We start from the raw sequence: 15709 nt of genomic DNA, 5'->3' as shown, positions 1-15709 counted from the left end.
TGAAAAACCTTTGTACATCCCTCAAGCAGTATACTGAAACTCTTCTGAAATGCTTCTGTGGTGTAAAAGTATTTTTCCTTAAGTTCTGATTTTAGTTTTCTAAATTTGGATGTATCTGTGAACTTTTCAAACACAAGTAGACTTAATTTAAGTTTGATAAATTTTGGCAAACAAGATAACAGAGCTGCCAAAGCAGTCATTGCAAATTGGCTGAGAAAATGTCTTCAGAAGAGGTTAAGTCCTGTTTCTTCTGGCAAAGCAGTAGTCACAGATCACATTCCCGGGTTCTGAATTTTAAGGTCTCTACATAATTAAGCAACTACAGAAATCTTGACTCTGAAATCGTGAAAACATTTTGTCACCCTTAGCCATTTTGTGCTGGGATAAAAGGCAGATTCTTTTACATATTGAACATTACATGAGTAAAGAGATCACAAATGTGCCACAGAAATTGTGTTTCCTGCTTTGCATGGAACTGTACATTTTAGAAAGACATTTTGATGAACGTTTTCATTTTTATTCAGTTTACAGAAGTAAATTATTTTAAGCTGCATATACCTTGTCATGAGGCCAGAAGTTTCAAAGGACCAGACAATGAAAATTATCACAGACTCTTATCCCACTAAGGTCTTACACTGAATGTAATGTAGAAAATTAGTAAGAATTGATTGCATGGTGGTTTACATAAAAAGAGATTCAAGTGGTCTCATTCCACAATTTTTATAGCAAAGATAAAAATTATTGAAGATGCATACATTGCAATCCTTTCTCCATTGGATGGTGTAAAGTCAGTGCAGTTGTCCTTCCAGCTAAGAGCTGTAAACTGTTTCTAAAGGAAGTGCCTGGAGGCAATGTCAGATGACACTAGGTGCTGAGGCCAGGACATGCCACTCAGCCTTCCTCCTGCCTGCCTCCCCTGCTCCCTCCGTCATTTTCATGGAATAAAAACATACTTTTTTAACAGAGTAAATTACCAATAGATAAATGAAACAAGTACCACCTTAAATACTTAGGTAATTGTCACATTCTTATTTAATATGCTAGCATAATCCTCTTCTTGATTGAGAAGTGTCTCAATTACAGGTATGTGAATAACTTTGCTGGGGTTCTGAGGTAAAACTGCAAAACCAGGTGTAAAAATTAGCTGTTGATAAACTCATAATTTGATGTAGGTTTTTTACTGAGAAATTAAAAAAAAAGAAAATAGCAGGAGAACCCTAGTAATTTTTCAAATCTCAGACAATATGTTCCGGATCATCTCTCATGTTTGGCATGCTTTCTTTCAAGAAAATACACTTTTTTAAAAGACAAAATTACATTAAAAATCATATTAAAAAACCCTTGTTTTTTGTAGTTAGTAAAAATAATTAGAAAGAAAAATAATTTCATTTCAAATTGATGAATAGAAATATTTACTTGTAGTTATTTTTTTTCATTTTCTTTGCCAGAACAATTAACTAGATTAATTTCTGCTTTCCTCTGTATACCATTCAAATGAGTTTACTCTTAAGTCCTCTGTGCCTCCGCTGCTCAAACAGTATCAGTCTTGAGAATGATGAAATCTGAATTAATATCTTAATTTAACACTTCAGAACTGCTAAGCTTTATTGTTTAACAGAGAAATCAGAAATTTTGATCAGCAAAAAATCTCAATTTTTTCTCTTGTGCTCACACAAGGAAGACCTGTCCAAATATTTTAATTACCTTGTTTTGTTTGTAAGCAGTAGAAGCACCAACCCATCCCCAATGTTCATTTTTATGTGAGAAAAAGATGTATTTCATTCTCTTACTGGAAAACAGCGGTAACGGAATAGTTGACTGATGCAGAGTAGTGGGTTGTCTTACTTTTTTACACACGCTTGTGAGTTAATCCATCAAATTACAAGTCTTAGTCTAGAAGAAGAGAAAAATGTAAAAAATTAATCACTTATGTACATTTTTAACCAAAGAACTTCTGCTGTTTTCCAAATACCTGGGTAAGAATTGAGCAGACTGCATACCTTTCATGTGTTTTTTTTTTTTTGGTAAAATACACCAACCTGTTGCTTTTATGTTCCAAGATTTTTCCAGCATTAACATTTTTCCCACCTTCTTCATAGATAAAGAAGAAATCAGCTCACTGTGCAGTGTTTACTAGAAAACAGTCCCTTTTCCTATCAATAACCCTTCAGAAGAACCCAGCTCATCTGAATCACACCCACAACATGATGTTTCCTTGTAGGAAAAACAGCCACTCGGAGGAATTTTGAACTTTCATTTCCTGTCAGTTAACACAAATATTTAGTTACAGCAAAGACCTTTCCTCCTCCTTCCCCCACCTCAATGTCACTCCATCCACCTCCTCCCTCCCCTGGCCACACATCATCCTCAGCAGGGGGAGAGGTGTGAGGTGACAGCACCCTCTATTTCCTTTTCCCCTCGTCCTTGTCTCCCACTCTCATTCTTTGTTCAGGTATGACTTCTTCCATGGGCCACGCTCTTTTTGTGGCCTCTCTTCTGTACACTTTTTAGTGTGTCTTCGCATGTGTTTCCTCCTGTGTTCCCCTTTGTGCCTCCTCTGGCGGCCCCGCCGTGACTCATTTTGTCACACGGTGGGTCAGTGCCATGGATTGCAGAGCTGGCTGGAACCGGCTGTGACTGGCGTGAGGCAGTGGATGACTTCCTCCCACACCAGTCACCCCAGCTGATTTTGCCCAGCATGGGAGTCTAGGCAGGCACAAGCTGTGTGAGTGTTGGTAGTGTTTTCCCCATGGCGTAGGTCATTTTTGTGGTTCTATCTCAAAAGAAGGAGGTTAGGAGGCAATTTATTCCATTTAACTTCTGCTAGAGCACCATTTAAGCTCCTGAGCTTCCTCACCGTTTTAGGTACAGATGCTATTTGGTTTTTTTTTACTGGCTGTCACATCTGTATAAATTTTACAGCTATACTGTGCATACAAGTGCAAAGTGAAGGATTTGAGGATGTAAATCATGTCAATTTACAATTGTCCTTAGGTTTGTTTGGAATTTAAAATCTATGAGTTTTATAAATTGCAACACAAAGCCATAGAAAACAAGACTTCTATATGTCCTCAAGAAATGCTTTATGTCCTAATCCTCAAAAGCTGGATAAATTTTATGTCAGTCATTAATGACAAAGAATCTGCAAAGCTATCTTTAAACATTTTCAGTTGATGGATGTTTTGCAATAATGTAATTTAAATTTCTCAAAGCTGTTTAAGTTATTCTGTGGATAAATTATGGGGAAAGGCTGACATTTTTTACTGTTGTAGGTTTGTAGAAAAAGCCAACATATTAATGTTTAATCAGAAATTAAATATATATATCTTTCATTGTATTTGGACTATTCTAAACAATATAGCAGAATATTAATAAAAATAAATGTGATTTGCATTATACTACGTATGCTGTTCTCCACCCTTTAAAGATCATTCATGTCTTCTCTGAGCATTAGATTATGGAGACTATATTAAACTACTTGGATAATTAGTTTTTATTTGGTGTGGCAAGAGCACCATTGCCAAGGGGCTTGCTAACCTAGTGAGGAGGTCTTAAACTAGGTTTAGTAGGGTTGGTGACAAAAGCTTGCAGGTTTACTGGGGAACAGGAGACAGAGGAGGAGCATACATGGGGCAGGGTGATGAGGGATTTTTCTTGCACTCTTTTTGAGGAAGTGAGGTGACCAGAGACACATCTCAAGTGCCTATAACATAAACATGTAGCATAGGAAACATAGGAACTGTAAATTCATATGTAAACTCAGATCAATGACATTATTAAAATCACTGAGCCATGTAAGAACAGCTGGCACCACTGGAGTTCTGCAGTAGGTGTATACAGACTCTCCAAGGAAGTTGGGTAGGGAACAAGTGGAGTAAATGGTGTGGTTTGTGCAAAGGAGGGAGCAGAGAGAACTTTGCTAGAAAATGGCATTACCCATGGAGATCCGTAAAGATATTTTTGTAACTTTGTGTAATCTAGTACTGTGTTCATTTGCAAATTTCATAATCAGATTGTTATACTACAGACTTTAAAACTGAGCTTAACTTTTTAAGGGGCTTTCCACTTCAGCCTATATGATTTCCTTTCTGCTGCTTGTCTGTAGCACAGTCGATGAAGAAACTTAGTAAGAAACATATTCTAAGTTCTTTTATGTGAAAACAGTATAGAATATGCAGAAAATTGCAAAGCTAGGGTGTGTATAAGAGCATTGGATTAAACACTGGCCAAGTGTGACATTGGAATTTGTGAAAATTGCTGATGGATAAACCAGCAAATTCAGACTTGTGGAAAATTGAGTTCAAAATGTGTTATGAAGCTACTTCTCAATGCTGTGCTCTGTAAAAACAATCTCAAAGTATAAACATACAGACCTATAAAGGGGAAAATACTAAGCATAAAATGCTTGGATAGTAATATATCCAAGTCAAGATAATTCTGAGCTTTGTCTAAAAAAATGAATGAAATATGCTGTATAATTTTTATATATATATTTTTAAACATTCATGATGAGCGCCTATTGAATACATAAAATAACCTCCCTAAACAGTGGTCAGTGGGGCTGCTAGCTAGGTAGGTGAGAATTTTTATTTATGTTTTATTTAGAGCTAACTTCTAACAAGCTGTCAGAACTAACCAAAAGAGACAAGGTCCTTGGGAAAGACTAGCTTCTGATTCACAAATGTTTGTATAACATAAATTATAGCTAAGATAGTGTGCTGTCTTTTTAATAGACAATAATGTTTGCTTTCTCATACCAGGTTACTGCCTGGAGAAGACAATCTCATTTTCTTCAGCCTTTACTTTGACTCATAGAATCATAGAAAGGTTAGGGTTGGTCATCTAGTCCAACCCCCCTGCAAGAAGCAGGGACAACTAGATCAGGGTGCTGAGAGCCCCATCTGACCTGGCCTTGAATGTTTCCGGGAATGGGGCATCCATCACCTCTCTGGGCAACCTGTTCCAGTGTTCCACCACTTGTAACAATTGTTCCACCATTGTAAACAATTTTTTCCTAATACCTAATCTAAATCTATCTCCCTCTATTTTGAAACCATTACTCCTAATCCTGTCACAACAGGCCCTAATGAACAGTCTCTCCCTGTCTTTCCTGTAGGCCCACTTTAGGTACTGGAAGACCCCTATAAGGTTTCCCCGGAGCCTCCTCTTCTCCAGGCTGAACAGCCCCAACTCTCTCAGTCTGTCCTTATAGGAGAGGTGCTCCAGGCCCTCTGATCATCTTCATAGCCCTCCTCTGGACCCTCTCCAACTGGTCCATGTCCTTCTTATGTTGGGGGATCCAGAGCTGGGATGCAATAATCCAGGTGAGGTCTCATCAGAGTGGAGCAGAGGGGGAGAATCACCTTCCTCAACCACACTCCTCTTGATGCAGCCCAGGATGTGGTTGGCCCTCTGGGCCACAAGGGCACATTGCCGGCTCATATTTTGCTTCTAATCTACCAGCACTCCCAACTCCTTCTCCTCAGGGCTGTTCTAAACCCATTCTCCGCCTAGCCTATATTTGTGCCTGGGATTGCCCTGACCCAGGTGTAGGACCTTGCACTTGGCCTGGCTGAACTTCATGAGGTTTGCATGGGCCCACCTCTCCAGCCTGTCAAGGTCCCTCTGGATGGTGTCCCTCCCCTCCAGCATTTCTTATGTAGAAAACTCTGTTAGAATTTTATAACAAAACATATTTTCTATTCTTCATAATCAAGATTACAGATGAAGGGTTGTAGGTTTGGAAAAATATCAGAAAGTATTATCTGCATAATTAATTTCTATTTCCATTCTGCTTTATTTCATCAAATAATCATGATCTATTTAGAAGGATGTAAAAAGCTATATCTTTCATTTAGAAACATCTGAAAGTTATTAGAATTATGCTTCACTTTCCACATAATTATTTTATGCATATAAGTGGTTAATTTATTTTTAATGTATCATAAATACGAGGTGATAGAGTAGCGAACAAAATTTTTCAGTGTTCCTGTTTTCTTCAGTTGCCCATCAGAAATCTTAAGTTAGATACTAATATATAAGACAGCAGTTGAACCTGAAATAAAGTTCTGTAGATGGTTAGAGTTTGTGTAGACAAATGCACGTATGTGTGCACGTGTTTGCTATACAGAAACAAGTAAAATAGTTTTTCACCACACTGATGGCATCAGTAGTTAGTGCTATGTGTTTGCCTATATTAAATCCTTTTGAAGAGCACTGGAGTTTCTCGAAGAATTGATTGCTTTCCAATGTAAAGATCTTTCATGATCTTCAGAAGAAAGGTAGTGTCATGGTTTTGTTTAGTAGGGGGGGCCCTAAGGTGGTAGCTTCTGTAGGAAACTGCTAGAAGTCACTCCCCTTTGTTCAGGGGACTTGGCCAGGCCTAGGGCGGACCCGCTGCTGGCCAAGGCAGAGCCAATTGGTAGCAGAATGTCCCATGATAACGCCTCTGCGATAACGTATTTAAGAATGGGAAAACAGAAAAAAAAAGAGAGAGGAGAGAAGATGTGAAGGAGCTGAGCAGGGGCAGAGGTGCAGAGGGGGAGGCGCAGGCCTCATGGGCCTTGCAGGCCTCACCCTCTGGCCTCCCGCCAGGCAGCCGACTGGGCCCGACTTGGTCCAGCCTGGCTGCAAGAAGTGGAGAGGAGATGAGAAGTGAATAAGATGTAAAAAAAGATCCTGAGAGACATCTACCAGCCTGTTGTGAGGAACGGCTGCAGACGCCAAGGTCAGTGAAGAAGGAGGGGAAGGAGTAATGCGGCTCCTGGCCAAGATTCCCCTGCAGCCTGTGGTGACGACCATGGTGGAGCAGGTTGTCCCCCTGCAGCCCATTGAGGTCCACAGAGGAGCAGAGATCTACTTGGAGCCCGTGAAGGACCCCGTACCGGGGGAGGTGGATGCCTGAAGGCAGCTGTGGCCCGTGGAGGGCCCGCTGGGACAGCTGTTCTAGAGGAACTGCACCCGTGGAAGAGATGACCCACGCCGGAGCAGTTCCACAAAGGACTGTGGCCCGTGGGAGGGACCCCACAATGGAGCAGGGGAGGAATGTGAGGAGTTCTTCCCCCAACCATGAAGCAGCGGCGTGAAACAACGTGTGATGAACTGACCATAACCCCCATTCCCTCTTCCCCCCTCTGCCACTCGGGGTGCGGGGGGAAGGTAGTAGAGATAATGTTAAGCTTGGGAAGAGGGAGGGGTGGAGGGAGGTTATTTTGTTCTCTGTCTCATTATCCTACCGTTTGTAGTAATAAATGAATAGTTTTCCCCAAGTCGAGTCTGTTTTGCCCGTAACAGTAACTTTAAGGATTTCTCCCTGTCCTTATCTCAAACCTCGAGCCGTTTTTCCTTATATTTTCTCTCCCTGTTCTCTCGGAAGGTGGGGGGAGTGAGAGAGAGACTGCATAGTCTGGTCCTGATCAGGCCTGAACTACGACAGGTAGTTATTAATGTGCATATTTAAAACAAATAATTAAAATGACAGTAAAATACAGGGATGATAAAGTACTGGTCCCTCTAGATTGCTCAGCTAATTTGTCTGAAATAAGAATATCTAAAATTTGAAAGAGTAGACAACAGTATGTCTGGGGTTGTACCTGAAATACACTGTGAAGCGTATGCCATGAATTTCATAGACTCTGTGTAGCTGAGATCAAGGTATAAAGGGATTACTGAAGATCCTCTCAGCTTTTCTTTATGACTTTCTCCAAAACTGGTTCAGCTTGCTTAGGACATTTATTGGCTATTGTAAAGATCATTTTTTCAACTTGGAAAATTGCTATACTCTTTTTTTCTTGCATTATTTTCAAGAATAGATAGCAGATGTCTGTTAGTCTGTGATGAGTTGAGTTAAACACTTAAGTTTAAGTGTTTGGTATACTATAAATATCTAGATAGATAAGATTCTGTGATACACTCTGTGGCAGATTGAAGCTTGTTCTACCATGTGATCTCATTGAATTCTTATTGAAATCCATGAATTTGCATGGTCTGTAAATCACTGATAACATTGCCTAGTTTTGATCATCTATCTTCTTGAAAATTACAATTCAATATTTATGTAATTTTATTGTGACTATCACTGAAACCTACAAGTATAAGGAGAAAATTAAGTTTAAATAAGAATAAGTAAAGAAATATATTTTCAAAATTTATATGAAAAAGGAACACTGAACAGCAAACCAGGAGATTATTAGGAAAAAAATATAAAATTTTACGAAATTAATTTTCACCAGAAATTATTTAAATGTGTACTCATTTCACAGCAATTTTTAATGAGCAGTTATCCATAATTTAAAAAAAAGCTGCATATATCTATGTATATAAATAAAAACCAGTCTATATGCACAAAAAGAAAAAAAAAAACCTCTGAAAACCTTTGTACTCTCATAATCATCACTCACATCATATCAGTGATACTCCCTCTGCATGACAGTCCTTATGGATATTCAAATATAGATCTTCTTTTGAATTCATAATACCTTGAAAAGCTTTTCTAAGCCAAGCCCCACTTGCATATCACTTTGAAAAATCTTCCTCTTTCAGCATATGGCTAAGATCAGAGAAGTATGTTTGGAAAAATGACATCTTGGCAGTATGTGTATTTTTTTGCATTTATGCCTTCATATCACATTTACAAGTTTGCAGGTTAGATAATTTTCCCAGTATGTGACAAAATAAATTTAATTTGAAAATATGAGGTAGGACTGTTAAAAGTAGATTTTTTTTTTATAAATGTCATGAAGGTTAGCTGTGTATTTGTAATAGCATAATGTCAGAGTCTATCAAGTCTTAACTGTCTTCTCACCATTCCTGTGAATTTTTTTCTCCGTATTTGTTAACTGGAAATTAAAAGAACAGGGATGGATACACAATTCTTTCAAGACATGTAAGTGCTTAATTGCTGTTTAGGTGTTACATTTTGATTGCAGTAATTGTAGCCTTAGGCACTTAAGTGTCTTTGAGGACTCTTACCTCAGTGTTTTGATAGAGGTAATTCAGAAAGTTGTGGAAAGGCAGTGAAAATTTTCATTGCTCTGAAGAGAAATCACTACAAAGATTACGTTTCTTTCTTCCTTGTTCATGTATTGGACTCCTGCAGTGATGAAGATAGGCCACTGTTAGACTTTTTAAATGTTCTCTTACCAGTTATTCTTTTGTTTGTAATATTTCATAGCTGATATCTAAACAATTATGCTGTTTCAGGATGTTAGAAATACAGGTGCTAAAGGTGAACTGCACAGAAACAGTTACTACATTTTCTTTTATTTATCAGGGTCTTATACACTGTGAGGTCAATGGTAGAACTGCTGTCAGCTTCAGTGTTTGTCAGTTTACTTGAGGACCAATTCTTTTTTCCAGTGGCTTCACAACTTAAGGCACCAGACATTTTAATAGGGATTAATGTTTGTTAGCCTTACCCCAGATAGGAGCTTTTACCTATGAGGGTCTTACTGTAAGACTGGAACCAAATAAATCACAAGCAAATGTTATTGTAGGTGGAGAAATATAGGAACACAGTACAATAATTCGGTTATTTGTTGGGCTGATATTTGCATTATAGATGTTAAGACGATATCTGCTATGATTTTGGTTATATTTAGAGAACTAAAATGTAGTTAATGTTTTTTATTTTTATTTTTATATTATTTGTTTTATTTGGAGTAAATTTGCTACATGAATGAGAACAAAATATATTATGATTTTTCTGGGCCATTTTGCTCATGGTAGCAAAATTACATTTTGGCAAAAAACTCTAAACAGATGTGGCTCAGAAATAGCAGACAGGCTCCTTGACATAGCTTGTGTTTTTAAACACAGTCACTCTATTTATTGTTTTAAGTACTGGCAGAGTATAGCAACATTTTTAGTGAACAGGTTTTTATATTGCTAGGAACTAGGATAGGTTTCTCTATAATTCATTTATGAAAAGCAAAAAGAGTTCTGCAATATAGTGTTTTTCAAAAGAACTTCTATTTTTGAGTCTGAGAGCAAGATATTCCAAAGTCTTTAGTCTTGTATGATACTCCTAGTATCTGTTTTTAACTTGTTACACGAGCTGAAAAGCTATTTGACATGCTACTACTTGCCTTTCCAGTTTGCATAAGCTTCGGTAATGTAGCTATGAAATTTTACCTACAAGAACTTTTTCAAATCAGTACTTGATTAAGCATATTTCAATCAATATTTAAAAATCAATATACAGATCCTTCAAAATCATTGAATCAGTATGTTACTCATTGTTTTAATGGACATTTCTCCTAATGGTCCTTAATGGATGAAAAAAATTTCATTATTACCTTTTTAATAATTCTTTATTCCTTTCACAGTAAAGGACCTGAACCTGTGATGTGGTGAGGTTCTTAGTTTCATTGAATTTAGTGGATGCTTAATGCACCGGCTAATTAGTGAGATTAAACCCAAGATATGTTTTTATTTTAGTTAATCTTCTGGTCATATCATAATTTAGCAAATTTTAAAGACAGAAAACCTGGTATTTTAAACTCCTGAACTACTGTAATTAAGAGATTTCTTATATTATATTCTTATATTTTTTATTTTCTTTAGAAGTGAGTCATTATGTGTGACAACTCTTTAAAGCTTTTGTTCTGTGATGCTATACTCCTTAATATTTTTTTTCCTTGTCAATAATTTTTCAGCAATATTGACTTTTTTTTTCACGCTCTAGGACAAGGTTTATTCATTTTAGCACCCTTAATTAAGCAGAAACAAGAGTTGCTTTTCAGGTATGCTTCAAACATTTGGATAATAAACTGAATAAGTAATGCAATACTGTATTTCTATCTACTAACATGGTATTTGAAATGTATTTCCATTTCTGAAAGTTCACAATCAATGTTATTAAGTCACAGAAAAATTTTTGACATGAGAGCCTCAAAAATAATTTTTGAGTTCTTAGGCATATATGCACCATTAAGATAGAAGATACACAACATCAGTCATATTCTCTTACCTTACCAAGTAAAATCTGTGAATCACTATTTAAGATTTGGCCCAGAAGGCCAACCGCATCCTGGGTTGCATCAAGAGAAGCATGGCCAGCCGGTCGAGGGAGGTGATTCTCCCCCTCTACTCTGCCCTGGTGAGACTCCCACCTGGAGTACTGCGTCCACTTCTGGAGCCCCCAACATAAAGAAGGACATGGACCAGTTGGAGAGGGTCCAGAGGAGGGCCATGAAGATGATAAGAGGGCTGGAGCACCTCTCCTATGAGGACAGGCTGAGAGAGTTGGGGCTGTTCAGCCTGGAGAAGAGGAGGCTCCAGGGAAACCTTATAGGGGTCTTCCAGTACCTCAAGGGGGCCTACAAGAAAGATAGGGAGAGACTGTTCAGTAGGGCCTGTTGCAACAGGACTAGGGGTAATGGTTTAAAAATAGAGGAAGGTAGATTTAGATTGGATATTAGGAGAAATTTTTTTACAATGAGGTTTGTGGAACACTGGAACAGGTTGCCCGGAGAGGTGGTGGAGGCCCCATCCCTGGAAACATTCAAGGCCAGGTTGGATGAGGCTCTGAGCAACCCGATCTAGTCAGGGATGTCCCTGCTCCTTGCAGAGGGGTTGGAGTAGATGACCTTCAAAGGTCCCTTCCAACTCTAATCCTTCTATCATTCTATGATTCTATGATTCTATGATTTTTTTTTCTCATAGAATTAGTCCTGTTGGCATTAGAACTGATTTTGTAAATCTCCAATTTTTACCTACTTTGTTCAGCATAAGATTGCATGTTAGAAAATAAAACATTATTTTGTCAGAGTCAAATAGTCTCTGACTGGGTTCTCTTAGATATGCCACATGTGGGGGATGTAATGTTTAATATCAAATTTACTTGTTTAAAGATAATTGATGTTACACAGAATTTCTAATTTAGGAGAGTGATACAAAGTATACCGAATAACAACACAAATGTATGTTACACTTAGGAAAATATATAGCAATTGCAATCCACAGTTTTATCACAATACCAATGGGGTTCCTATTATGGGTATTTATAATATGCGCACCATCACAACACTGGCCATTCCCAATAGCTGGAAGGAATACATGGGTTGAAGTCAGCTCAAGCTCCTTGCTCTCTTTGAAGTTCTTTTGTTAGTTGTCTACTTTTAATACTCTGTGTTGGGCTTAGCCAAATATTCACTCCTTCCATGCTGGTTTGTCTCATTCCGGGAGACTTTTATGCTATTAATGAACTGAGGGAGAAACATTTCCACCAGCAGTTAACCCACTCTAACTGTTAAACAAACCCACTAAACTGATAAACAATCCAAAACAAAGGCCACCCTCTGATCCTTTTTGTATTGAGATAAAAGTCAGATTTTTTACAACAGCTTTGCTCAGTCGCAGCCTCCATTATTCCATGAACTTTATGGGCACATGTCCTGGTTTTATTTAGTGAGAGGGGGGCTACAGTGGCAGCTTCTGTAAGAAGCTGCTAGAAGTTTTTTCCTCTTTGTCCAGTGGACTCGGCCGGGCTTAGGGCAGACCCGCTGCAGGCCAGGGCCGAGCCAGTTGGTGGTAGAATGTTCCCTGATAATGCCTCTGCGATAACGTATTTAAGAAGGGGAAAAACAGAAAAAAAAAAGAAGAGAAGATGTGAAGAAGCTGGGGGGGTGGGGGGGGGGCGGAGAGAGGGATGCGTGAGCCTTGTGGGCCTTGTGGCCCTCACCCTGTGGCCTCCCACCGGGCAGCCAACTTGGCCCAGCCCATCTGCAAGAAATGGAGAGGAGATGTGAAGAGAACCTGAGAGGCGTCTGCCTGCTGATTGTGAAGAATTTCTTGTGAGAGGAGTGGTTGCAGACGCCAAGGTCAGTGAAGAAGGAGGGGGAAGAGTAATGCTGCTCCTGGCAGAGATTTCCCTGCAGCCTGTGGTGCAGCCCATGGTGAAGCAGGCTGTCCCCCTGCAGCCCATGGAGGCCCACAGAGGAGCAGAGATCCAGCTGCAGCCTGTGGAGGACCCCACGCCAGGGCTTTGACCTGTGGAGGGCCTGCACTGAGGCAGCCATTCCAGAGGGACTGCACCCTGTGGAAGAAATGACCCACAATGGAGCAGTTCATGAAGGATTGTAGCCCGTGGGTGGGGCCCCACGATGGAGCAGGGAGGAATGTGAGGAGTTCTTCCCCTGAGGAGGAAGGAGCGGCATAAAGCAATGTGTGATGAACTGACCATAACCCCCATTCCTTTTCCCCCCCTGTGCCGCTTGAGGGGGAAGGAGGTAGAGGTAATGTTAAGCCCAGGAAGAGGGAGGGGTAGGGGGAAGTTACTTTGTTCTTTTTCTCATCATCCTGCTTTGGTTTTAATAATAAACAAATAGTTTTCCCCAAGTCAACTCTGTTTTGCCCGTAATGGTATCTTTAAGAATATTGCCCTGTCCTTACCTCTAATCTCGATCCTTCTTTCTTATATTGTCTCTCCCTATTCCCTTGGAGGGTGGAGCAGGTGAAAAGAGAGACTGCGTAGTTTGGTCCCAAGTGGGGCCAAACCATGACAGCACATCACCCTTGCCCATCTCCTCCCAGCCTTCTTCCATTTTAGGGGTTTATTGCTGTATTCACAATCAATAAATAATTGCTTGTGATAATAGGTCAAGTAATTTCACAATTATTCACATATCATGAAAAATGTATTCCTATGGTCATATTTGAAGGACCTGATCTGTTAAAAATTACACCCACTAAAATTTCTGTGATGTAAACATCTTAATTTTGAAAGTATCTTCTGTCAGACATTTGGGAAATCACCCATGCCTGGCTTTGGTTTGAAAACTGAGCAGCTATTTGAAAATTTAAAAAAGATTATTGGAGAACAAACTTAAATATCACCAGATATTCACTAAAATAAAATATGATAATACAATTAATGTAAGATGGGTTGAATTAACATGCTCGTTTTCTCAGTATAATGTTGTCTCAAAAGTTGGGTCCATCACCCGATGTGCAAAGAGCTGATCCACACATAGAGCGGAGATGTTTCCTTCTGTTACATATGTGCACACATATGGGTGCCTGTCCCAAGCCAGCAAACATCAAAGCTCCAAATTGTCTTTTATTTATACATAAAATATTAACATATTCAACTTTTTAATATATATACATTGTTATTTTATTAAATGATTGATCAGAGTCTCTTCGCCTGGCATGCAAATTAGTACACATGTTCAGTCCTGTTACTCTACATACTTCTTTTGAGTAAGTGGTACAATGTGAGTCAGTGATAACCCCTGCCAGAATTACCTTTCCCTTAGTTTTTTCAGTAGTTTGGCAAACCTAAGCAGTTCTTCACAAGTTGTTGATGGAGCTAGCATTTTATCATTTTATGCTTCTTGCTTTTAGACAGGTCAGACAAAGGTACATTTTTTAAATTATGAATCTTTAACTAACATTATTCTGGCTTTAAACCGTTAAGGACAGGGCTGTAGAAGGGGTGTCTATAGCAGCAGTTAACTTGTTTATTAATCTAAATTTTACATTTCAAGTTTTCTTGCAACAATGTGACTGCTACATATCATGTGTCAGACTGCATATAATAGAGATTAAAATCAACTTGCTTTATTAAAACATTTTTTGTTAAAGCGAAGGAGGAAATAACAAAATTTTTGCATGCTATTGTAAAGTGAGTGAAACAATGCTAATCAAATTAATAAATAGTAGATTGTAAAAATATGTGCTGGCACTTGTATAATAATTTTTTAATAATTGAAATCTAAAGAATTTATTTCTTAACACCTTAACTTTGCAGCATCATTCCAACTCTAACACGTTAAAAAAAAAACTTAAGCAATTGCTTACCTAAAAGGTAGCAAACTTCTGTCCTCAACAAGAAAGTATATATTTCTAAGGGGTGATTTTAATTACTTTTTTTTTTTTTTTTAACAGCTGAGGATGCATGTGGAGGAACTATGAGAGGATCCAGTGGTATCATTTCAAGCCCCAACTTTCCTAATGAGTATCATAATAATGCAGATTGCACATGGACAATTGTGGCAGAGCCTGGGGATACTATCTCGCTCATATTTACAGATTTCCAAATGGAAGAAAAATATGATTACTTGGAAGTAGAAGGTTCTGAACCACCTACAATATGGTAAGTCAGCTATTGCAATTTTAATGTGGTTAAAGAAAAAAAAAGATAATGACAAGTGGAAGGATAACTTTTGTTACTTTTCCTTTTGTCAATAGATAATCTTGCTAAAAACAAACAAAAAACCTCACTAATGGTTGTTACTATGCCATAAATGTTGTTATTATAATTGCAGCTGTAAAATAATTTCCAAATAGATTCCAAGGATGTAACTTCGAGATAAAAGGCACTGTAAGCTCATTCACCTCATTGTCTGTAGGTCTAACCATTCTAACCATTATTGTATTAAAAATGTATATATTTAGAAACAGAATGAATGGACTATTGTACTGGTGAAGGTTGGTGGAGCCTTCAGGGAATCTCAGAAAGTGAATGGCATGGAGCCCTTTCAGCACAGAGCTGGAGGAAGTAGCATTGGTCGCACATGTTGGTCACATATTCTCTCTGGAGGAGTTTCTGTACAGAGAACTTTATACATGGTCTTACTATATAATGTGCTGGGGGTGTAACTGGTGTTACACTCATCTAAAAATTTCCATCCTGATCTGTGTGATACAACATCCTGAGCTAAGTAGCCACAGCACTTTTTGACTTGGATTTTACCACCTTTAAAGA

At 38.5% G+C, this 15709-nt stretch overlaps 1 protein-coding gene across 4 annotated transcripts in view; it reads left to right on the top strand.

Annotated features, from left to right (window-relative positions):
- CSMD3 (CUB and Sushi multiple domains 3) overlaps positions 1 to 15709 on the top strand; it is a 743929-nt gene that overhangs the window by 186546 nt on the left and 541674 nt on the right. For all 4 annotated transcript variants that reach the window (XM_086741185.1, XM_086741184.1, XM_086741183.1 and 1 more), the window contains one exon: positions 14890 to 15097. In XM_086741185.1, the coding sequence (XP_086597311.1) occupies positions 14890 to 15097 (208 nt within the window). The remainder of the gene's footprint in view (positions 1 to 14889; positions 15098 to 15709) is intronic.

This window comes from Chlamydotis macqueenii, chromosome 2, assembly GCF_036417535.1.
Source record: "Chlamydotis macqueenii isolate bChlMac1 chromosome 2, bChlMac1.mat, whole genome shotgun sequence".
Taxonomy (NCBI): domain Eukaryota; kingdom Metazoa; phylum Chordata; class Aves; order Otidiformes; family Otididae; genus Chlamydotis; species Chlamydotis macqueenii.
The sequence above is the reverse complement of the archived record's forward strand: the minus strand, read 5'-3'. Positions and strand labels throughout refer to the sequence as shown.